General features: G+C 49.7%; 1 protein-coding gene across 6 annotated transcripts in view; it reads left to right on the forward strand.

The window, feature by feature from the left end:
• Nucleotides 1–5,226: 5,226 nt before the first annotated feature.
• The window catches only part of Fgfr2 (fibroblast growth factor receptor 2), a 102,169-nt gene continuing 84,295 nt past the window's right edge, over nt 5,227–23,100 (forward strand). For all 6 annotated transcript variants that reach the window (XM_090345725.1, XM_090345726.1, XM_090345727.1 and 3 more), the window contains exon 1: nt 5,227–5,522. In XM_090345725.1, coding sequence (XP_090201851.1) covers nt 5,357–5,522 — 166 coding nt within the window. In that variant the 5' untranslated portion in view covers nt 5,227–5,356. The remainder of the gene's footprint in view (nt 5,523–23,100) is intronic.

The raw sequence follows: 23,100 nt of genomic DNA on the forward strand, positions 1-23,100 counted from the left end.
TTTAAATTTTATGTTCATATTGTTTTGGGGATGGGATCTGGGGCCTCACATATCCTAAGAAAATATTACTGGGCCACATCCCCAGCTCCTCTTTGGCCTTGTTTGAATTTGTTTTTAATAATCCAAATTTATGTTGTTAAATAATTTTTCTCCCTCTACAGATTTTTTTTTTTAACCAACAGAGCCACAATTCAAAACCAGGCTCAGGCTCAACCACTGGCCAGCTGTGTTGCCCCAGGGAGATTACTTAACCTCTCTTATCCTAGGTTTTCTTATCAGCAACTGGGAATTTTACTGGTTGGGGAGCTGGGCTGGATTAAGTGGAATTACCTAATCAATATGTCCTTTCCCTAGAAAAGCTTCCACCAAGGCTTTTCCTCCTTTCAAATTTCTTTTGTGTAGCGCAGAAGAGCGCAACATCGTCTTGCAAACATTTTCCAGTTGCTTCCTCTGCTCCAAAAACTTCCAGCGCATCCAGTTTCTCGCCCGGGTGCCCGGCAGCCGCCTGGGAAGGCTCCTCCGGGGACAGCGGCCCATCCCGTAAGTCCCAGGTTGGAGGGAAACAAACCCTTGGCCACCCTCGTAGGCCCGGGCCGGGAGGCCGCGGCGGCGCTCCCTCCCCGGCCGGCCCCGGGACCTGGCCTCCGGGGGACCGGGGGTCTCCCCGCGGCTCCGAGGCGTCGGGTGGCGCGCGGGGTTCGGGGCGCGCGGTGCTGATTGGCAGAGCGGGCGCCGCCGTCCAGGAAACGGCTCGGGTTTCAGCGGGGGCGTGACCCGCCGGAGGAGGCGGCGGCGGCGGCGGCGGCGGCGCGGGCGGCGCACGGAGAGCGCCGGGAGAGCGGGCGGCGGGCGCGGAGCGGGCGCGGGCGAGCCATCCGGAGATCCTGCGGTCCGGCGCGGCCCCTCGAGCTCGGGCGCAGCGGGCTGCCGGCGCGTGCCTGCCCGGTGCGGCGCGGCGACTCCTCCCCGGGCTGGCGGGGCCCGGGCGCGAGCTCCGGAGCCGAGGCCGCCGCTTCTCCCCTGCGTGCTCCAAGCGTTTGCAACTTGGGAGCAAAGTTTGGAAGAGGAACCGCCGAGCCCGAGCCCTCTATTCCTCTCCCTCCCCAAACCCGAGGGTGGCCTGCGGAGCCATGGCCGCGCCCCTCCGTCGGCAGGGGTGCGCCTGAAGCCTCGGTGCCCACCGGAGCCCGCGGATCGCTGTAGGCGCGGCGTTTCCCCGCCGTGCTGCTCGCCGGCTCCATCCCGATCCGCGCCGGGCTCCGGGACTGCGCGTATCTCCGCGGCTCGTTGCCATTCAAGGTAATCGCCGCGCCGGACGTCTCTGGTAGCTTGGCCAGAGGGAGAGAGTGGGCGCCGTGGGGGCCGGGGCGCAGGGCGCACGGGCCCCGCGGAGCGCAGGGCGCGGGGGGGGACGCTGCACTTTTGGGGGGCGCTCCCGGCCCTTCCTCTCTGGGGTGGATAGGTGACGGGGGAGGTGAGTGGCTGCAAGCTGACGGCTGGACTTGGAATTCTGGCCATAGCATCTCCTCCAGATGCTGACATCTGCCTGTGCCTCCCCACTACCCCGCCAGACTCCCGGGGACCGGGCTGCCTCCGGGCGGTGCGCTCCGCGGCCTGGGACTTAGGAGGAGGCCCCCTCGGGGTGCAAGTGGGGCCGGCCCCTTCGCCTGAGGGTGGCGGCGGTCGGGAGCGGCACCCCGGGCAGGTCCCGGGCCCCTCGCCGCGCGCCGGGGACTCGGGGGGCGAGCTGGACCCACGTCCCCCTGCCCGCCGCCGGCTGGGCGCGCAGCCGGTGTCGAAAGCCCCGACGAGTTCCGACTTGCGCGCTCGTTCCTCCCTCGCCAGATCGGCGAGGCCAGGATAGGCGCTGGCTCCGACCCTGGCCGCCCGGGAGGCTGGCGCCGAAGGCCCGCCCGGGGGCGACAAGCCTCCGCCGCAAGCCGGGCTTGGAGTCGGTCCCTCCGCTAACCCTTCCCGGAGACCTCCCCTCCGCGGCTCCCCTTCCCCGGCTCCCCTCCCGGGTGCAGTGAGACCCACCCTGCCCGGCAGACCCGCTTTCAAACTCCGGGCACCCATTACGTGTTTGGTGTGAAATGCTAACAACATTTAAAACTCCATTGTCCCCTCCGTCCCAAATCCCTGTAAATCTTCCACCAGCTTTGGCTCATTTTCATCTGAAAAGCTTGTTTAGTTTGAATAGAAAAGCAATCAGGCGCCCCTCTCCCTGGAATGTCAATTAAAATGCAGATTTCTCCGTGTGCCCGGAGAAGCGAGAGTGGACTGGGTCCTCCTAGCGTAGGAAAGCCGGCGACCCCGCAGCCCATGCCCGCCCCCCCCCCCCGCCCCGTGCGCGCCCCGGCCTGCGTGGTGGAGGGAGGCGCGGTCCGCGGCCGTGTGCCTCTGCACACATAGACGTGCATGTGTGTATCTGTCTGTACTTCAATATGTTCTGGAACTTCTCTCCTGGATCTGAGCCCTTGACCACTCAGCCCTGGGGAGAAGTAGGCAGCTCCGTCCAGAAGATGGATCTGCCCTTAGCGCCAGCAGCGTGGGGCCAGCCTGGAATGGTTGACTGTCCCGATACAAAATCTACCTGTGAACCACATGCCAAGTGCTCAGGCCTCTGGGCAGCCCTGGACAGAGGCCCCTGGGGGAAAATCCAGGCAGGCTCACCACAGTGCCCTGCCACCCAGAACCCAGCGCTGGCGCCCAGTGGGAACCCCTCCATCACCAGGCTCCTGCCCTGGCTGGGCTTTTGGGGAGCAGGTCTTGTGTCTAGGTGAACAGGACTGGGGCGAGGCTGGCGGTGAAGAGCTATCCATCAGAGGGAGGGTGGACTCCGCCCTTTCCCGTGCAGGCAGAGAAGAGAGTTCCCTTTCAGGGGGAAAAATAAACACGCTGGGGCTTTCACTGGGGCTCAGACTCCAGGAAGGATTATGGTATTGAAGGCAGGAAGCAGGGATTGTGGCCGCCAGCAGCATGCTGGGCCTGTGTTCCCAACACGGAGTCTTGGGACCTAATTATCCTGCCTAGGAGGTCGCAGCACACTTTTGTCCACTCTGGTGTGGCGTTATGCAGACCTGCCGCCTTCCTGAGTTTTGAGGAAGGGGCTTGTCAGAACCAGAGCCTGGGCCTACACATGGCTGAAATTCAAGTTTCCAGTGCAAGCCATGGGGCAGATGAATTGCTGAAGATTGAGCTTTGGGCACTGTTCATTTTCTTCTTCTTTTTCCTGCTCTGCTGAGCTGGTACTGGAGGGTGAAGAGGGTAGAGAAGCTACTTGGGGCAAGACCTCCTGCTGGGGGGGGGGTAAGACCTCATAAAATTGCATGTGAGGCTGAGAATTCCCCTGCATTCTGGAGATGCTTAACAAATCAATGAGAATGTTTGTGTGCAGTCCTCCCACATGTATGTAGAAATAGAAAGGGGATGTAGCGGCAAAGGCTTTTGGCTTTAGCCAGAAAGAAGAGTTGGGAAAGTCCTTCACGCTATCTCAAGGTATCAGGCTCTTACACACATCTTCCTGCTTTGGGTTTGCCAGCCTGCTTTCTCTCAAGGTAAATGTTTGATGGTTTCCCTCCTTTCAGCCCAGGCCACCAGGAGAGCAGCCTTGAGGGCAGAACTTTGGGGAGATCACGACTTCAAACATGACTCCAGTGTTTCAGAAGCACAAATGCAGAGAGTTTTGTATTAAAAAAAAATCTCACTCCACCTCCAGTCTTATAGAATGTGCCCAGTTTATGGAATTGCAGTCTAAAGTTGGGCAACATTTTCTGCTATTGCTTTGGTCAAATTCTATTATTTTGTGCACTTTCACCCAATTGTAATTCACTATAGAAGGAATTTACAGGTATTGGGGGGAGGGCGGTGCCTGTGTAATCCTAGATACTCAGGAGGCTGCGATATGATTTGGAAGTTGGTCTGAGCAGACTAATCCAAGAGACTATTACCTCCAGTTAATCACCCCCTAAGAAAAGCCCCAAGCAGAGCTGTGACTCAAGTGGTAGAGCACCAGTCTTGACTGAAAGACTGGTATAAGAGTATAAGAGGGGTTGGGGATTTAGCTCAGTGGAAGATCACTTGCCTGACAAGTACAAGGCCCTGAGTGTGGTCCTCAGCAGTGGGGGAAACGTATAAAAGACTGCCCCCATATGTGGCACTCACACTTGCATGTGTGCATGAGTGTACACACACAAACATTATTTGGACTATACATCATTTTGGGGAAATTCTCTGTGCCTTATATCAAGTAGGTAGGGAGAATAATAAGTTGAGGTTCCCCTGTAATTTCTCCTTTGAAGTTTTAGCCAATTGCACACCCCGAGACAATATCCATATCATCACCATTCCCAATAATCCCTGCATTATTCATCAGACTTTGCATCTGCTGTTTTAGAGCTCCCCCCCCCCTTCGGTCACAGGTTGAAGACATTGATTTTGCAGGCCAGCATTGCCATTTAGCCAGTAGAAGGGAATTCAGGCTTTGAATCCCTTTTGGATCAGCGGCTTTGAATGTATTACAGTTTTCTTCATTCTCTGTGAGTGGCTGCTTGGCGAAAGATTGAAACACACGTCTGTGTTTGAAAATGAATCCTGACAAGTGTAAACTGGTGGGAATTTTTCATAGCCTTCCTGAGATTCTTTTGATTTTGCTGCTCTCCTTTCTTCCTGGGAACTACAGCCGTGAGGAGGGGTGAGGGAGGGAGGGAGGAGGGAGGGCACACTGCTCCAGCCCAGCTCAGATGCGGAATGCCTATCTCTAAGCAGACGCCTCTACTGGTCAGCCTCCTAAAGCCCAGCTGGACTAAGCGAAGTTAAAACGAGTTAGGTGTGCCAACACGAGCATTTTTTTTCAACTTACTTTTGCAGATGTCCTTGAAACTAAGGTCAGGTGGCTTCTGCTTTTTTTTTTTTTTGAGGACTATGGGTGCCCAGTAGCCCGAGGAGATTCCTGCCTAGCTGAGGTGGCTGGCAACAAGAGCCCATGTGAGTCCCAGAGCTAGTGTTTTTGCCTCTGTGTTTCTTGCAAGCCCCACACATATTGTGGACCAGTTTGGTGGGAGCGTCTGGGGCTCGCAGGTGAGGATGAAAAGAGCGAATGCTGCTCCTGTTCCAGGGGCTGACCCTCGGTAGTCACCATTCGGATGGAAGAGAGCTGGCATTGGGGGAGATTGCACTCACTTGCCTCATCTCTTGCAGCAGAACCAGCAGCAGCAGCAGCAGCAGCAGCAGCAGCAGCAGCACTAACACTGAGTCTGGCTTCGAGCTCCACTGCTGCCTTCGCGCCCTGGTTCCTGAGCCCCCGGTGGGGCTGAAGGCGTTGCGGGCAGCCCATGCTCCTAGAGGAAGTGTGCAGATGGGATTAACGTCTTCGTGGAGATATGGAAGAGGACCAGGGATTGGCACCGGAACCATGGTCGGCTGGGGTTGCTTCATCTGCCTGGTGGCCGTCACCATGGCAACCTTGTCCCTGGCCCGGCCCTCCTTTAGTTTAGTTGAAGATACCACATTAGAGCCAGAAGGTAAGTTAGTTTGTTTGTTTTTTTTCTTTTTAACTTTTAGGGTATCAAGTTTGGGGTTTTGTGGGGGGCGCAGTGCTACTTTACTTATTGGTATCCTATTTCTGAATCAGCTGCTCTTATAGGGTAGTTGGGAGAGTGGTTGCTCTGAGGCCCCCCCACTCCCTCACAACAGCTTTCCCAGGAGGTTTCAGGGTGTGGGTTTGTCTGTGCCCTGTGTCCTGTGAGGGGGGCCATGGCAAGTGCTCTTCAGAGAGTGCCCAGGGCTTCCCATGTTGGCTGGCTGGCTGGCCCCAGCAGTAGCAGTCTCTGGAGGGAGAGCCCTGCTTACAATGTAGAAGCAACTTCTGTTTTTTGACAAAAGGAACCTGTGAGGAAAAGGGCCCACATCTAAAATGCTGACATTTTATTTTCATGGTTGGAGGGAAAAGCAGCTTCTGAAGTTCAGCCTCTTAGGCTAGTTTTTTCCCCATTGTAATGCATGATGGTTAAAGCAGTGGGTAACAGAATGGCAGGTTCTGTTTTAGGGAGATTTGGATATAGATATATATCAAGGGGTGCCCCTGCCCGTGGGAAAGCCTGAGAGGTTGCAGGGCACACGCTGGTAATTTCAGGTTTGGAGACTGGATGGCAAAGGCCACATGGCAGGCCAGCTGGGAAGGTGACACCAGGCTCAGATGAAGCAGTCGGCAGGCCAGATCTGGAAGCTGCCCCTCAGGTCTTTAGAAGACACTCTCGTTAGCGCAGCTTCTGCTTGGTGAAGCTTTGAAATCTGTCATCAGTAGGGAATATTGGTAGCCGAGTTATTTTCCAAGTGGTAATCCGAGCGTAAAACGGCAGATCCCAGCACTCATCGCCACTTAATGAACCTGTTTGCCGAGGGCCCACCTGGTGCCGGCTGGGCTCTGGGCTTTGGGGCCTGCGTGGTCCTGAGTGGTGTCTGGTCAGCTGAATGAGCGCAGAATGCATTCGCCTCCTGGTACCCAGAGCAGTTGGCTGAAAGGGAACAGAAAGGCGGCCTCCTTAGCCATATCGAGGGCTGTGTCCCCATCCATGGAGAGAGCCTGAAAGACCTATCCCAGGTCATGTCCACCACGTACTCATGTGAGACCGGGGGAACTTTTCTGGCCCCATGGAGACAGGATTGCTTTCAAATGGCCAGGTGGGACTTCATGCCGCCTGCCTGTCTTCAGAAAGGGATCTGGCGGGAATTTGTGTGGAGGCTTGTTCGGGCTGCAGCTTCTTTGTGACTTGGGCTCTGACATCCCCATGAATGTATTTACAAGGGTGAGTTCAGTTTTTGGTTTTTTTTAAAGGGCTTAAAGTGAGGAGAGAGGTTTCTAGTTCCTGCAAGCCGTGCCTGTACTCCTTTAATTTTGCTCAATAATTAAAATAGATGTTCCCCTAATTACTAGTTTCCCTTTGAGGAAGGGGCTCAGCACTAATGAAAGAATTCCTATAGTATGGGCTTTAGGGACAGGTTATTTTTTTTGGGGGGGGGACCCTGTCATTTTTCATTTCCAGAACAGGGTTACTGTGAGTTTATTTCAGTAGAAAGCATAAAATGATCCTGAAGGATTTCCTTACTGAGTTTAATTACTGGAGGGAGTATAAGAGAAATTTGTACGTGCTGGGAAAGACCGGTGAGATAAAGGCAGACCAGGGGAAAGGTCTTCTTTAGGTAAGACTCGATACCCAAGCACGTGAGCATGTTGCAAGCAGAGTTCTTGACTGACCCTCAAGGGACATGAATACACACAGGGGGCTGGAGTCGTAGGTCTTGCTTCATTGTCCTTTGGGGCATTTCCTGAGTCCAGAGATCTGAAGAGGTTGCGTCCATAGTAGTGTGAGGAAATCAGAAATGGATGTGTGAGGGGAAGGTGCCAAGCAGAGGGGCTTCTGCACCTCAGTTTCCTTTTCTGTCACTGGAGGTTTGGCGTCCGTGGTCTGCAGCATCTAGGTTGATACTCAGCGCTTGCATTTCTCCTGGACCTGGACGTGGAGGCAGATATAGCATGTTTCACATCACTGTGGTCGTGGCTGTGGTCCTGGCCCCAGTCAGCTACGAGCAAGCATTGTGCCGGTCCCTGTCCCAGTGCCTTGCATTGGCAGTGCATATTTGCCATCGTGTTCAGAAACAGGTCATAGTAGCGAAGTTTCCCTTGGAGGGGGAAACGGGGAGGCAGCTGAGCCTGTTTTCTGTGGGGTTTGGGCTTGCTTGGTCTGGTCTGACAGTAACTGCCATCAGATTTGAGCCTGGAGACCAGTTTATTTGCTGTTGTTTTTTTTTTTTTTTTTTTTTTTTGCCAGTCCTGGGGCTTGAACTCAGGGCCTGGGCACTGTCCCAGAGCTTCTGTTGCTCAAGGCTAGCACTCTACCATGTGAACCACAGTGCCACTTTCAGCTCTTTCTATTTATGTGGTACTGAGGACTTGAACCCAGGGTCATGTATGTTAGGCAAACCCTCTCCCACCAAGCCACATTCCCAGCTCTGTTTGCTGAGTTTTGATGTAATTTTTTTTTTCTAACAACTGGAAGTCAGCAGCTCCCCACCCCGAAAGGTTAGGCCCTAGTGCTGCTGAATTTATATGTGATGTGTGTGTGTGTGTGTGTGTGTGTGTGTGTGTGTGTGTGTGTGCATGCGTGCATGCATGCATGCGTGACTGCATGTCCATCTATCTGTCCATCAGTGTAGCTATAGCACCTTTGACCTCCTGAGTCTTATCTTGGAAAACTTTTTGGTTTGTTCATTTGGAGGCTCAATTTAGATAATGTGTATTAGATCAGAGAAAGATGTGATCAAGAGATTCCTGGAAGGAGGCTGGCTTTGTCTTTCGGCTGTTTCAGGGAAGAGTTGTATCCAGTTCTTTCAGTATCATGCATCACATGTCATGTCATGTCCTATCACGTGTGTCGTCCAGGGTTGGGTCTACTAAATGAGTCTCCAGAAGATTTTACAGGCTCAAAGTGATTATTTCCAATGGATCATTGTTCCAGGGGACTGAGGGATGATATCAATGTAGTTATTGATTGAGAGAGGGCTCTTCTCAGTGCCAGGTACCATTCTGTTGATTAATGTTCTGAATGTTTGGAGTGGAGTCAACCTTGATTACAGATGAGGGTGAACTCTTACTTTCAAATTCTTCCCAACAGTGTCACCTCCTCTGGTTAATTAAGCCATTGTTGACATTCAGGGGGTCTTTGTTTACACTGGCACAGTGGGAGCTAAAATAAAAGGGCTTCCCAGTCCCCAAACCTTAATTACTCCCCCACCCTCTGCCTCCTGGGATTCTGAAAGACAACAACCTGGTTGCCTGCTTAAAAAGTTTTTTTTTTTTTTAATGACCTTTTTTGGAGGGGGCGGGGAGAGTCTCTTGAGGAGTAAGTAGTACTGTCCTGGACCAATGGGAATTGGTCGAAAGTGAGAAATTGAGTGTGGGATATGCAGAAACCTCCCTAAATCAGAGTTTTCCTGGGTGGTGTAAGTTCTTTGTTAGGAAGCACCTTAAACACTGCAATATCAGCCACTCACATTTAACTGCAAGTTAAAAAAGAAAAGAAAGAAAAATATATGTGCATCCTACAAGGGAGTGATTGAAAATGCCATGTGTATTTTCGTTCCTTACAATGTGTGTTAATATTTAAGAGTTGACTGTAACTTGATAGTTAGCTAAGGAACAAGGGCTTATTCTTGGTCAATTAAACCAAATGCAGGCTTATGTAGTTCAATACACAATGAAGTACACATTCTTTATTAGTATATAAAGTATTTCACAATTCATAGACAAAGAGCTGTGTTTAATATTACTTGTAGAGCAAAAATCTGCCAACCCTAGAGAATTGGTATTTGTATAAATTTCCATACTGGCTCCCTCCGGTCTGAATTTGGGGTGTGTGTGTGTGTGTGTGTGTGTGTGTGTGTGTGTGTGTGTGTGTTGTTGCCTGTTTATTTTAACCAGTTAAAAGATTGAATAGCTACACACAAAACCTACTAGCTCATACCTGAAATCCCTTTCCAGTTGAGGTGAAGGTTCAAATAATCAGAGCTGAGGGTGAGAATTCAAATAATCAGAGCAATGCAACAGGAGATGGCTGAACTATCAGATTTAAATGAGCAATTTCATAGTTATGAAATAACTGGAGTAGTGTTTGTTAAACAGGAAGAGTTTGTTTAATGTTCACATTCTCAGGGAAATGCATGTGGTCGCCCTTGTGCTTGTACATTGTTGATTTGTTTTGTTATTTACTTAGGATAATTGTGAAAAGCCACCAGCCCTCTTTCATCCGTCCATCTTACCTTCGATTTCTGCCTCAGCTAATTTTAGTCCCTAAAGGTAGACATGGGAAATGTGTTTTGGGGTGCTCACGTTACGGGAGGCAGCTCATGCGGCAGTTGCTGCTTTCCTCCACTTGGTGTGACTCTTAGCAGGATGTCTTGGTGGATCATAAATTATTTGGGGGGAAGAGTTTGTACATTTTTATAATTAATTCTCGTCTAGTGCATTATCTGTGTCTCTGCAGAAATGTCAGTCTGCTGTGTGTGTGTGTGTGTGTGTGTGTGTGTGTGTGTGTGTGTGTGCATGTGTGTGCACGTGCACGCTGGTACTAGGGCTTGAACTCAGTACCTGGGTGCTGCCCCTTAGTTTTTGTTTTGCTCAAGGCTGGCATGATACCATTTGAGTCCCACTTCTACTTTTGGCTTTTTACTAGTTAATTGGAGATGAGAATCTTATGGACTTTTCACCTTGGGTGGGCTTTGAGCTGTGAGCCTCAGATCTTAGCCTCCTCAGTACCTAGGAATACAGACGTGAGCCACCGACAGACACATGGCTGTTCTGTTCTCTCTCATGCCAAGGCTTGTTGCTCCTCATCAAGCCTTGCTGATCTGCCATCTTAGGTCACGATCCTTTAGCTGACAGCCGTGGTGTCAGAGGCCCTATGTGGCTAACAGGTGAGTCTGAAGTAAGGGCTGAACATATGGCTTCAGCTTTTGAGCAACTACTTTAGTGTTATCATACTCCAAATGGCTCTGTCTATGAAGAAAAAAACCTGTAAGAGCTCAGCTTGGACTTACTACGGGCTCCCAAGCTTTTTTTTTTTAAAAATTTTAGTTGTGTACAACTTGAGTTCTCTTTTGAGCTTCATACGAAGCTTCCTCAACTGCCTGATTTCTTTTGCTACAGGATAGGTAGGTCCAAAGCGATCCAGTTAGATGATAGCTTTGACCTTGGCTGAGGGATGTGAGAGGGTTTGCTCAAGGCCAAGTTCTTGTGAGGAAGCTGCTCAGTGTCTTGCTTTGGTGGACTATTTTTTTTTTTTTAAGTACAGGATAGAAAATCCAAGATGGTACCCCCCCTGTAGTGGCCCAAAAGTATTTAGTGGCCTATTTTTCTATAACTTAATCTCTACCACTTATTTCTACATGCGGGTGTTTAATGATCGAGACAAACCATGGTCTTTCTGTGTAGAGTGTGTGTCAAGTAAAATTGGTGTGCTGTAGATTTTTTTTTTACTAATTTTGGTTTGGGAAAACTTGGGCCACAATTGAGTTTGAAGATATTGGGGGGGGGCATTTTTCTCTGCTTTGGACTACCATATGTAATTCCATCCCAGTGTGGATTTTGGCCATACCATAAGAATAAAAATAAATCTCTTTTGCCTTTGACTAGACTGAATTGGGGAATGGAGCTGTGTGGTCCTCTCTTTTCAACCTCTCGTCCAACAAAAAAATTATACTTTCCATGTCATTTCTGAATGGAATGCACACATATAGAATTTCAGGTAACAGTGAACATGTTTTATGAAGAGGTTAAAAATAGCTTATAACAAAAATGCAGATAGACTCAGGAACTGGAACTGAGGACATATTTGTTTGTATATTTATGTAGTACTTTTTCATGAAATGACTCAACTTGAGTAAACTCTGCATATGTTTGTCAGGATTATTTTCTAGAGGATTTATATTTCAACATGCAGATCTGTTTTTAAATATGGCCGTTTACTATCCCCTCCCCCCATATGTGACCGATTATAATGTTTTTAAACTACCCAGACATTGAAAAAGGCCAACTTGATGTGTGTGGGGGATTGATGCTGTTTTAATTGAATATAGAGATCTTTCTAGCAAGTGGGTTTAAGGTTTAACCTGTTTGAACACCCTTCTAACTCATATTATCAGTTGACAGTGGGATTAACCCAAAGTCCTGTGTCTGCCTTCAAGGAGCCTCTTTCCTGTCCTGCCTTAAGCCTTGGGATTTCCACTGAGACAGAAGACTTGCTGCTGCCTCAGCTCGCAGCAGCAGGCACACTGTGGAATATATAAGCTAGATGTTATAATGGTTTCAAATTTAGAGCTGTTGAAATCTTTAAAAGACTAAAATCCAAAATCTGTATCTGATTTGTGTGTGTGTATGCCAATATTTGAGTTAGAACTCAGAGCCTAAGTGCTGTCCCTTAGCTTTTTCCACTCAAGGATAGCGTTGTACCACTTGAGACACAGCTCTATTTCCAGAGTTTTGTTTTGTTCTTTTGGTAGTTAAATTAAGATATGAGTCTCATAGGTTTCCTCTCTTGGCTGGCTTTGAACTGAGATCCTTGGGTCTTGGTGTCTTGAGTAGCTAGGATTACAGGTATGGGCCCCTAGCGCTAGGCTCTGATTTTTTAAATAGTAATGAACGGAGTTGTTTTGAATGGTGATACGATGTGCTTTCCACAGGTGTGAACCCACAGAGGAATTTGGCCTTGGGAGCTGGGTTTGAATGTCTCTACGATGACCTCAGACAAAGCAGATTAACTCCCTAAAGCTCAGAAGCTCATGTGTCTGAAGGTGAACCTGTAGATTAAATGTAATCAGGATGTAAAGCCCCTTTGTGAGCCTGGCCCAAGAAAGTCACTGCTGGCTTCTTCCCTTCCCCACCCACCTCCTTGTCAAAGTAACTCCAGAACCAGTATTTCCAGGTACTTACCCTATAATATACAGTGATGTCTTCAGGTGAGTGGTGGCCATTGACATTAACTTAAATACGGAACCGTTCTAGACTCTGGATTTGTCCAATCTCTCCTTTTTGTCCAATCCCAGCCTTTTTATTTCATCATCCTGGGGATTGTACCCCAGGCCTTAGGCTTCCAAGTGTTCTGCCATTTGAGTCATTCCCTTGGTCCTTTCCTATACATTTAAACTTTAAAATACCTTATGTATAGCCAGGTACCAGTGGCTTGCACCTGTAATCCTATAGTGCACTAGCTTTGAGCAAAAAGAAACCTCAGAGCTGAGTGTGGTAGCTCATGCCTGTAATCCTAGCTCCTCAGGAGGATCTGAGGATCGCAGTTCAAAGCCAGCCCAGACACTAAAGTCCATGAGACTCTTATCTCCAGTTAGCCACTGGAAAAACGGAAGTGGCATTGTAGCTCAAAGGATAGGGTGGTAATCTTGAGCTGAAGCGCCCAGGGACAGCACCCAGGCTCAGAGTTCAAGTCCCATGACTGACAAAAAGAAAAGAAAATAAAAGAAAGAAAGAAAAAAAGAAAAGAAACCCCAGGTACAGTGCTGAGGCTCTGAATTTAAGCCCTAGGACTGGCACAAAGATAAAGAACAATGGAGATGAAGTTCCAGGTTTGATTAGGGTGTGTGTAGCAGGCTTCACTTCTCTCTGGGCCAGGGATAGGAGCCTTTATTTTAGCACACAATGATTACCCTGGTCACATTTGCCTAGAATGATTTCTTCTACTAGCTAGTTGTGGGCTCGTAATGCTCAGGTACTTGGGTTTCCAGTTTGCATGGAAGACAGCTCAAAAGTGGTGACGGGGGTTATGGTGGGATCAAAGCGGCACATCGTTTGTTCTATTGGTCTGCCCTTCGATGGGACAGGCCAAGGAGTTCAGGTCGTGGTCCTGTAGCTCATTCTGAGGAAATGATGATTCTGTGAGCCAGGCCAAGGGCTTGTTCCTTGGTCTGTTCCTTGAGGTGTCTACGAGGAGTCTGGCGCGGATGAAAACAGCTCCTGCTTGCCATGTGTTAGATGTTGGGTGCTGGGTACTGCAATTTGCTAGCTCTCCTCTTAAAAACCTAGCAGATCCCAGCTATTTGTACTTTCGTGTGTGTGTGTGTGTGTGTGTGTGTGTGTGTGTGTGTGTGTATGCGCATGCGCGCGTGTGCGTGCGTGTGCTTCCATGCACAGAGGTGCTGTTACTAGGGCTTGAACTCAGGGCCTGGGCACTGATCCTTAGCTTTTTCACCCAAGGCTAGGACTCTACCACTTAACACACAGATACACTTCACCAGCTTATTGGTGGTTAATTGAAGGTAAGAGTTCTACAGACTTTCCTGTGTGGGCTGGTTTGGAACCATGATCTTCAGGTCTCAGTCTCCTGAATAGACACGGTTACAGGCGTGAGCCACAGTGCCCAGTTAACTGAGATCAGAGGTGATGTGATTCCTTAAAGACCCAACAGACAGTGAACACATACCCAGCCAGGCCTTGGAATGGTTTGGCAGATGCCAGGTAGGATTTAAGGTAACTAATTCCTCTTCGTGAGCAGGCAGATCTGTTGTGGCAAGCTGTGGTGGCCTCTCTGTCTTTCCTAATGCTCTCATTTGACTGTGAACCTCGTGAGGGCGCATGCATTTTCCTTCCCAGCATTTCTCATTTATATGTGGGTGGGAAATCAAAACCCACCAGTCTTGATTCCTAATTCCTGTTCCTGGGACTTCTACCATCAGTTGTTAGCCCTCTAGTGTTATTTTCCTGCAGAAGTTTGGATCAAGATGACACAAGTGGAGACCCTGACTCTACCTCCAGCCTTGACCTAGAAAAGAGTTCCTAGCGGGAGGAGAGGCCAGAGAAGCAAAATTCAGCTTGATGGGGTTAAAGACAAACAAAAAATGAGAACTCTGGTTGATGCAGGTGAAGATGGAGGTGCCTTGGTTGCTTGTGCAGTTCGTGGCCATGCCTGGGGCATCGGGCGCAAAGGAAGGGTTTGTGGTGGAAGAATGTGTAGAATCCTGGCCAAAAGGAGACCTGGCAGCTGTCTCTCGTGACTGTGTCTCTCAGGGCGCCATGACAGCTAGGCAGAGACATATTACATATACTTTGTGTTGCTTGAGGGTCATTGTGGCTTCATTGAGTTTATTCATTTGTTAGTTTTTACTGTGTGCCATATTACTCTTGAGACCACACTGTGTGCCAGTCTGAATGACGACGAGCCTCTTGTCCCGTCTAGCTGGGGAGATGGGTTTCTGTCAGCTCCTGTCAGTGACGGGTTCTCATCAAGGTAGAGCTGTTCTAAGATGTTCTGTGGGGAAAGTTTGGTGCCTCTCCAAAGGGAGCTAGCTGGAAGTGAGATGTTGGAGATGAGAAGCTGCAGTAAGACAAGGCTGGAGGGGCCGGGTACTAGATTGAGGGTTTTGTGGATCTTGGCTCTGTAGCACCTGAGACTGATCTCCAGAGAATTCCTCTGACTTCGTCTTCTCAGTAGCAGCCATCTTGCCTGCTGGATTGTCCCCTGTCAAGCTGGACTGTCCAGGGCCTAGCTTCTCCACTGCTGGTTTTGCCGCTGATGGACTGGATTGGACAGAGGCTGTCTGGGATATAGCCAGGCTCACACAACGGCCACCTTACCTTTGTTGTGGAAAGGTGTCTGCGAAGCCACACAGCCTCTCCTGGCATTTGTAGGGTTTGGAGGGCTCCTGAGTGGTTAGGGACTCTTCAGGTTGGTTGGTTGGTTTTCTGAAAACTTTTTCCTCCATGCATGGGTTAGGGCAGAGAAGAAAGATTATTCACTGTGGTGGTGCCATGTTAGTGTGGAACTTGCTGACAGGACGTGGCTTTCAGCCTGCAGGTGAAGATGGAGGTGATGGACGGTGCCTTGGCTGCTTGTGCAGTCTGTGGACATGCGCAAAGGGAGAGTTTGTGGTGGGCGAAAGGGCAGCATCTTGGGGCGGGTTTTGCTTCTCCTCCTCTCATCCCCAGCAAATGATCCTGAGGCCGCGGCTCCTACCAGCCCTTCCAGGTCTATGGTGCAAATCCACAGAAACTATATATCCCTCTCTCCTCTCCCTTGGAGACTCCCTGGCCCCACAGACAGCGACCGGTGTTCCAGGACATTCTTTGGCCTAAAGTTCCCCATCTCCTGCCACCTCACCGGCCTGGCTCCTGCCAGAACCTAGGAGTGGATCAAACCCATTCAAATGAGGAAGGCCATCTGTTTGCAGTCTCCAGCTGCCTCTCCTTCATTTGCAAATGGCTGGTCTGCTGCCTTGGGACCAGTGCAGAAACACATCTGCAGTCTCTGAACTGGTTTTAGAACTGGGGTCCTGCTGAGAGAAGAAAGGCCAAGCCCTTTAAATAAACTTGCCGAATAATACTTCAACAAAAGTTGAAGAAGCAGGGGGCAGCCTTACCCTCCTGGAATGACTCTTGAACCCTGTCCCCACTCCCACTTCTCTTCTGTCTTTTTTTCTTTTGTAGCGGAGCCACTTTAAAACCTTCCCTTTTATTCACTTACCCTGGGAGGGTTGTGAACAGAGCTGGACAGTGATCTGCCCTTTAAGGGAATTAGAGAGCAAGTGTCTCCAGTCCATTTATTCATATCTACTTTATTATGTTATTATATCATCATGCCATTATTTACTCGCGGTACTATTTATTGGATATTTATCTTACTGTTGAGGAGGCAAGCCTGTCTGTGCTCCAGCTTCTAGGAGCCACAGGTAACAACAGTTAAGGTGGGAAAGGTGAGGGACCTTAAGAACTTGCTTTTGGAATGTGATCAGGCTGCTACCTGGAAGACAGCCAGTTACTTAGGCTCACTGGAAGGCAGGCTTTTGGCTTGTGGATTGTGTGTAGCCTAATTCTAGCATTCTCTCCCACCCCCAACACACACACACACACACACACACACACACACACACACACGCACACACACACACACAGAGTTGATGCTAAAGGGCTATCCTCAGCATGCTGTGGGTTATAAGTTAGTTCTCCTCTGAACTTTCTGGGGTCTTCCTGTCTAGGGATTTATAAATCTTCTGTCCTCGGGTTTGTTGGGTGGGTGAACTGTTAAGCTGCAGGCCTCTTCCTTGCTAAATTAATCAAGGGCATCGATAATGGTGAATTTTACAAGACTTTTGGGCACTTAGTTCCACTTGGCGGCATTGCTGGAATCCCCACTTAGGTAACTTACACACACAAGATGTGACAGCTTTGTTCTTTTGAAAACTGTTTTGAAGTCAGAGGAATGCAAATTGAGGTTCTCATGAGGCTGGAGAAAGCTGTCCACTGACTCCCTTGTGTCCAGTTGTGGCCTGTACCACCTCCCATATATATAAGGAAGCCTTAACCTTGCCCTTGTGCTGACCTTGGCCTGCTGCAGGCAGGCTTGGTAGTATTTCTTCCCATAACCCCGCGGCTCAGGGAGCCAGGGGCTACTCATCTTGAAATAGCTCATTGGCTGAGGACGCAGGTCCCGAGCCATGTGTTCATGGACCAGCAGCTTTGCCTTAAGGACCTGTGGGAGTCTCAGCTCCCAAACCCAGGTCTCTGGCTGTGGGGTCCCGGGGTGGTGGTCTCTATGCCCAAGGAAATCCTTGAAATCCTGTGTTGATCCTCCCTGTGCTAAGCATTGGGTGGACGAGGAGGGAGGGGGAGAGGGACATGCTGCATGGGTAAACAAAGGCTGCGGTGTCTTAATAGGCATCAGAAAATTTCATAGAGGAGCTGTTTGAGTTGGGCTTTGAAGGCTAAGAATCTTCCAGGCAGAGTAGTACTATGGTATACATAAGCAAGGAAACAATGCCTTTTTGGATAGCATACCACCATATGATGGGGAGGAGGCAGATGGCAGGTACCCCTTGGACAGCAAGGTTTCCAGAACAGTGTGATCTGTGACCTTCAGCACGTTCCTCTGCACGTGTCCTGGGGGGCAGGAGAAGGATACAGATTCCTCATTGCACCCCGGAGCTCAGGCATGGGGACTCTGACATAACTTGAAGCACCAGTTTCTACTTCTTGGGTGCCCTGGAGGCCAACAGCCTCTCTCTTTGGGCCATGCTTTCTGAACAAAGGGCTCTCTCTGTCCTACAGTGCTTGTCCAATATGTGCAGATGAGGCTTGATTTGGTACCCATGTCTTGTGATCTTGTGGGACTATCCCTCACTGAGAGAGGGTTTGAATGTATGTCTTGTGGCCAGGGTGACAAGAAAGATGTGCCTGCCATTAACTGCTTTCCCTGAGCTCCTTTGTTTAAGGCTATAGCATGCTCTGCCACTTTGTTTTTTTTTTTTTATTGTAATTAGTAAAAGGGTTACATGATATTTGCCAGATAGAAGGTGCATTAATTCACATACATTGATACCCTTTCACATGTCTTGGTACCCGTTTCCCTCCCCCCCCCACACCCCCCACCCGTCTTGGTTTTCCCCCCTTCCCTATCAAATTTCAAATATCCAAATACAAATAAGTTCAATATATCAGATAACAAAGTGAGATACTATACCAATATGAGATAACCAAGGGACAGCAAAGGAGATGACGCTCTGCCACTTTGAACTATAGCTTCACTTCTATTTTTTTTTTTTCCTAGTGGTTAATTGGAGTGTCACAGACTTTCCTGCCTTGGCTGGCCGTGAATTGGAATCCTCAGATCTCAGCCTCCTGAGTAGTTAGGATTATAGGAATGAATCATTATACATAATTTTTAATATAGCCATCAGCCATTGCCAGGACAGCCTGGGAGCCAGCCCAGAGTTTCTAGGGCTGAGGTAGCTATCAGGGGTTGCGACACGGGGCGTGTACAAACCTGACATGCATCTGAGGATGCTCCATAATGGGAAAGAGAAAGCCTTGCAGCCAGTTCATTGGCCTGTCTGTACCTCAGGGCCCTGGGCCCTGACTGCTTCTTACCATTCTCCTTGTCCCCGCCCATTTTTATGAAGCAGTATTTCTTGGAGTAGAGAACTTGGTCTTTATCTGTCTCCCTCCTCCTTAAGACCAAGGTGTACTACTAACTAGGGCTTATAAGGCCTCTATTTGATGGGAGGATTTTTCATTTTCCTACTAGTTTGTTCTTGTAAAGGGGAAGCTTTACAAGTGTTGGGCTGTAGTGGTTGGCTGGCTCTATAGATGACAGCTTTGTGGTAGTGTCCCCAGCCTTTATGGCAAGCCAGCTACCCAAAGCCACAGTTTCTTACTCTATCACAAGATTTCCCATTGCCCTAGTCTTGTCTCTTCACTTTCTCATCAACTCCTTAAAGATTGTGCCACGGAAAAGTAGAGGTTTCTTCAGAGCCCTGATCTTTTTGGCTGCCAGAGGTTGTGGAAAGCCAGACAGGTGTTGCCTGTCTCTTCAGCTCACCCTCGCGAAGGCTATTTAGGGCTTGCTATGTGTGAGGTGTCCAGTGGTCAGAGCGTTGGGTTTTTAGAAGAACTTTTGTGTGACCGCTAAGGGGAGAAAGCCCATGTGGGCTCACCTGCCCTCTGCACGTGAGCCCTGACTTTATAGCAGCCTTCTGCATCCTTGGGTTTCTCTGTAGGGATTTTGGCAGCCCTGCTGCTGTGGTGTCTGTTTGTCTTGTGTTGGGTGGTAAAGTGACTGGGAGGGCACCAGGAACCGGAGACCATTTTACTACCCATGCCTCAGTGCTCCTGGCACTGTCCAGGCCAGGCCCTGAACCCTGCCAGAAGCAGGAGACCAATTAGCCGTAAAGCCCTTGTTTCCCCCCACTCCCCAACCCCAGTCCTTCTCCCTCCCCACCCCCTCTGTCTCTGCTCTCTTCCCTTCATCCCCCTTCCTATCCCACAAGCCTCTCTCCTCTCCCCTTCCCCCCTCCGTCTGTTTTTCTTCTTCACTCCTTCCCCCCTCCCATTTCTCATCTTCCTCTCCCCCTCCCTCCTCTCTATCCCATCTCCTTTTTTCCCGTCCTCCTCCACAAGAATTTGTTCAGAAAGCTCTCTTCGTCTATCTCTATGTCTTTTTGTCTGTCTCTGTATCTCTGTTTCATTGTCTTCTGCCTTTCTCCTCTGTGTCTTTCAAGGCCTGTAAGGGCTTGGACACACTCTTAACTGAGAGTGCAGACTGTCTGGGTGAGTTGTGGGATCACTGCATCCTTGGGTCTGGGATCCAGTGGACATCTGAAGGCAGCATTCTGGGGTGCCCCAGAAGCGGTGAGTTGAGTAATGCCGTGTGGTTGTCTGGTGTGGCCTGCGTTTTCTTCCTGAGCAGTTGAAATCTGCCATGCATTCTCTATGCAATGATTGGACTGGGCAGGGCCTGGGCTCCCCATCTGTTCTCTGTTTGCATTTGGGCGCCATTTCAGAAGCCACACGGGAAAAGTTTATGGGCAAACATTATAAAAAGTGACAGTCTGAAGTGCTGCGATCACTCGTTTAGCTACATGAAGTGTTACCTGAAGCGGCTCACCATTTCCAGACTCGGGCTCTTTTGAGTCTCAAGACGACTGCCCCTACGGCAGGGTAAGGGAGGCAGAGTGGGTGTGGACAGGGCGGCTGCCTGAGGCACAGGCATTCCTGAAGTTTGCAGGCCCCCTTCATGTCTCCATCCCTCTTATGGGAGATATCCTTGCGGCTTGTCCCACCCAGAAGTCACCACCTCTGTCTGGATCTGCTGAGGGATTGGCGAGCTGGGCAGCCCTTTCCTCAGTCTCCCTGTGTTCTGGAATTCCATCCTTCTTCCCCTCGCAGGCCTCACGGTGGTTCCTCTCCCCCCACTCCTCTCTGGATGCCAGCGGCCAGCTGCGTGCCTGGGTTATATACCATGTGCCGCCCCTGTCCACCAAGCAGGCACATCGAGCCTCCCAGAAAGCAAACTTGTCATCTTATTTGTTCAGCAAGTCTAGGTAACAGTGACAAAGAGAAGAGCCAGCATTCATGTAGTTTGTCCTGACTTGCTTCTTGTTGAATTTTGGTTTCTAGTGTGAAAGCCATGGGGATTATTCTTCCTTTGAAGGAGCTTCAGGTGCCAAGCAGTACGGCTTCTGGAACCTTCTCTCTCTTCTTTTCTGTCTTGGTAGGGGTGGAGGAGATTTCCCAGGGAGCCCTTGCCCCTTGTCACCAAGCAGGCTATGCAACTCCAGGGAGTCAGGGAGGGAGCGGCCAGTGTCAGAAGCCGGTCCTCGGGGGGAAGGCAGAAGGACATGGCTGGGCCTCGGCTTGGCCTAGAGCACCATTTTGATCATATAGTAAGGATTGATTGGGGGTAGTCAGAAGGGAGGGAGTATTTGCAGGGAGCTGACTCTGAAGGACTCAGGCATAGAAGGGAGGCCAAGTGCCATAAAGAAATTGGCCTCCACTGGGTCAGCTGTTTGGGTGCTGTGTAGGAATAAGGGAGTGTACAACGTTGATTTTGCTTTCTGTCCCTTTTCTGTTTAGTTCCTCATCTTCCTCCCCACCTTTGTGCTTGAGCTCAGGGCCTGGGCGCTGTCTCTTGGCTTTTCTGCTCAAGGCTGACACTCTACCTCTGGAGCCCCAACTTCACTTGTAGCTTTTTTTTTTTTCCTCTGCTAGTTAATTGGAGATAAAAGTCTCAGTAGACTCTTCTGCCTGGCTTTGAACTACAGTCCTCTCACCTCAGCCTTCTGAGTAGCTAGGATTGTAGGCATGAGCCGTGGGCGCCCGGCTGTTTTTTTTCCTCCCCTCAATGCTGGCACTCTACCACTTGAGCCACACTACCATTTCCTATTTTCTGATGCCTGAAGCGAGTCATCTCATTGGCAAATTGGATGCCAGTTTTTGCCTGGAAACGTTTCGCGTCAGGTCATCTCTGTGAAATGGGAGGCTACAGCCCAAAGGCTCCCTGCTTATCTGTGGGGCTCCAAACCAGGCCAGTGTCTTGGCTTCAGAAGTAAAGGCCACCGTGACCTTCGTCCTCTCACGCTCACAATGATTGGCTTACTGGAGTCCCCCAAGGAATATTGCAGATTGAAGGATTCCTGCACCTCCATAGTTGGAGAATGTGTGGCCAGGAGGCTGTGCAGGTTAGAGAGGAGGTGGATTTTAAGGTGCCATCTTTGCACCCAGGGCAGTGCCCATTACCAGGTACTTCTCCCCCACCCTGTGCACTCTCTACAAGGGGCTACACACCTGTCCCACGTTCCTCCTGGTATGGCTGCACGTGGAAGTATGTCGTCAATGACATTAGGTGAGCAGCTCAGACAGGCCTTGTCTTAGCAAGCATTGTGGTTCATTGATTTCATGAAGTATGATTCTCAGTGGAAACATTTTTGCTAAGAAAACAAACATAGTTAAACCCTGCCAATACCTTGTTCCTCCTCCATCTCCCCAGCCATGTTGTGGCAGCATCGTCTTTGACAGCAGGGGCAGGAGCCTGGCTGCCTCCTCTTCTGTGAGGGGCCAGGCAGAAGCTGAAGGGCTACAAGGATCCTTATTGCCACCCTTTCTAGAAGGGGCACTCCGCTGTCCCACCCGCCCCAGTAATTCTCTGGAGGACCCAGTCTGGTTGAGAGGAAAGCAAATGCCAGAACATTCTTGATTTCTTGTTGCCAGTCATACTGTGTGGTCAGTAAATACCAGTTTTTTAATGACCTAGGCTAAGCCAGTGTAAATTTGTTCCAGCTTTAAGAATTAAGGTAATTGTTGATGGGAAGGCACTCAGATGACAGTCTGTATTACCTTATAGCTATAAATGTGGTTGGAAGGTTGGGGCTTCGTCAGTTCTGATGTAGCTCTAAAGCTGCTGGCAGGAGACTGATCTGAGATGAGTAGAGTGATCTGAGATTCCAGGCCAGATAGCATTACCCTGCTCATATTGCTCTTCTTTTCTGTTGAAAGTATTTGTATTAGTCACTCAAGTCAACTGCTTCCTGACCGGTTGCTCTGGGAGCTGAGAACTTGACCATTCCCCCCTCCCTGCCTCTCTCCCTCCCTTGTAAGTTTGAACTGAGGGTCTTATACTTGGATACTTGCAAGGCAGATGGTGTCCCACTTGGGCCATGCCTCTACTCTAGCCCGTTATGCTTTAGTACGCACATATATATATATATATATATATATATATATATATATATATATATATATATATAGTGAGGCTGGACCTCAGGGCCTGGGCTCTGTCCCTGAGCATCTTTGTGTTCAAGGCTAGTGCTCTATCACTTGAGCCACAGCATCACTTCTCGTTCCTGGGTGGTTAGAGATAAGGAGTTTTCTACTCAGGCTGGCTTTGAACCACTTACCCTCAGATTTCAGCTTCCTGAGTAGCTAGGATTACAGGCCTGAGCTACCAGCACCTGGCTTATTTTTCAAATATTTTGGGAAAAAACAATTCTCATGCGCCGCGCCCCCCCTCCCAGCCTTGGACCTCCTACCTATATCTTGCAAACTTCACTTGGCCCTTCAAATTGCAGCCCATGGCTGCACGTCAGTAGAGACTGCTCCAACTGTCTCCCACACAGCAAGTGCTGCAGAATCTATTGGAAAGGCAAGACTGGAAATGTTTTAGGCTTGCGGGCTCTAGGGTCTCTGTTGCAACTACTCAACTTTGCCCTTGTCACACAAATGCAGCGCTAGACAGTGTATCATCCAATGAAGATGGCCTTGCTCCAAGAAAA

The sequence above is a fragment of the Megascapheus bottae genome, chromosome 15, assembly GCF_031878675.1.
Source record: "Megascapheus bottae isolate mThoBot1 chromosome 15, mThoBot2.hap1, whole genome shotgun sequence".
Taxonomy (NCBI): Eukaryota; Metazoa; Chordata; class Mammalia; order Rodentia; family Geomyidae; genus Megascapheus; species Megascapheus bottae.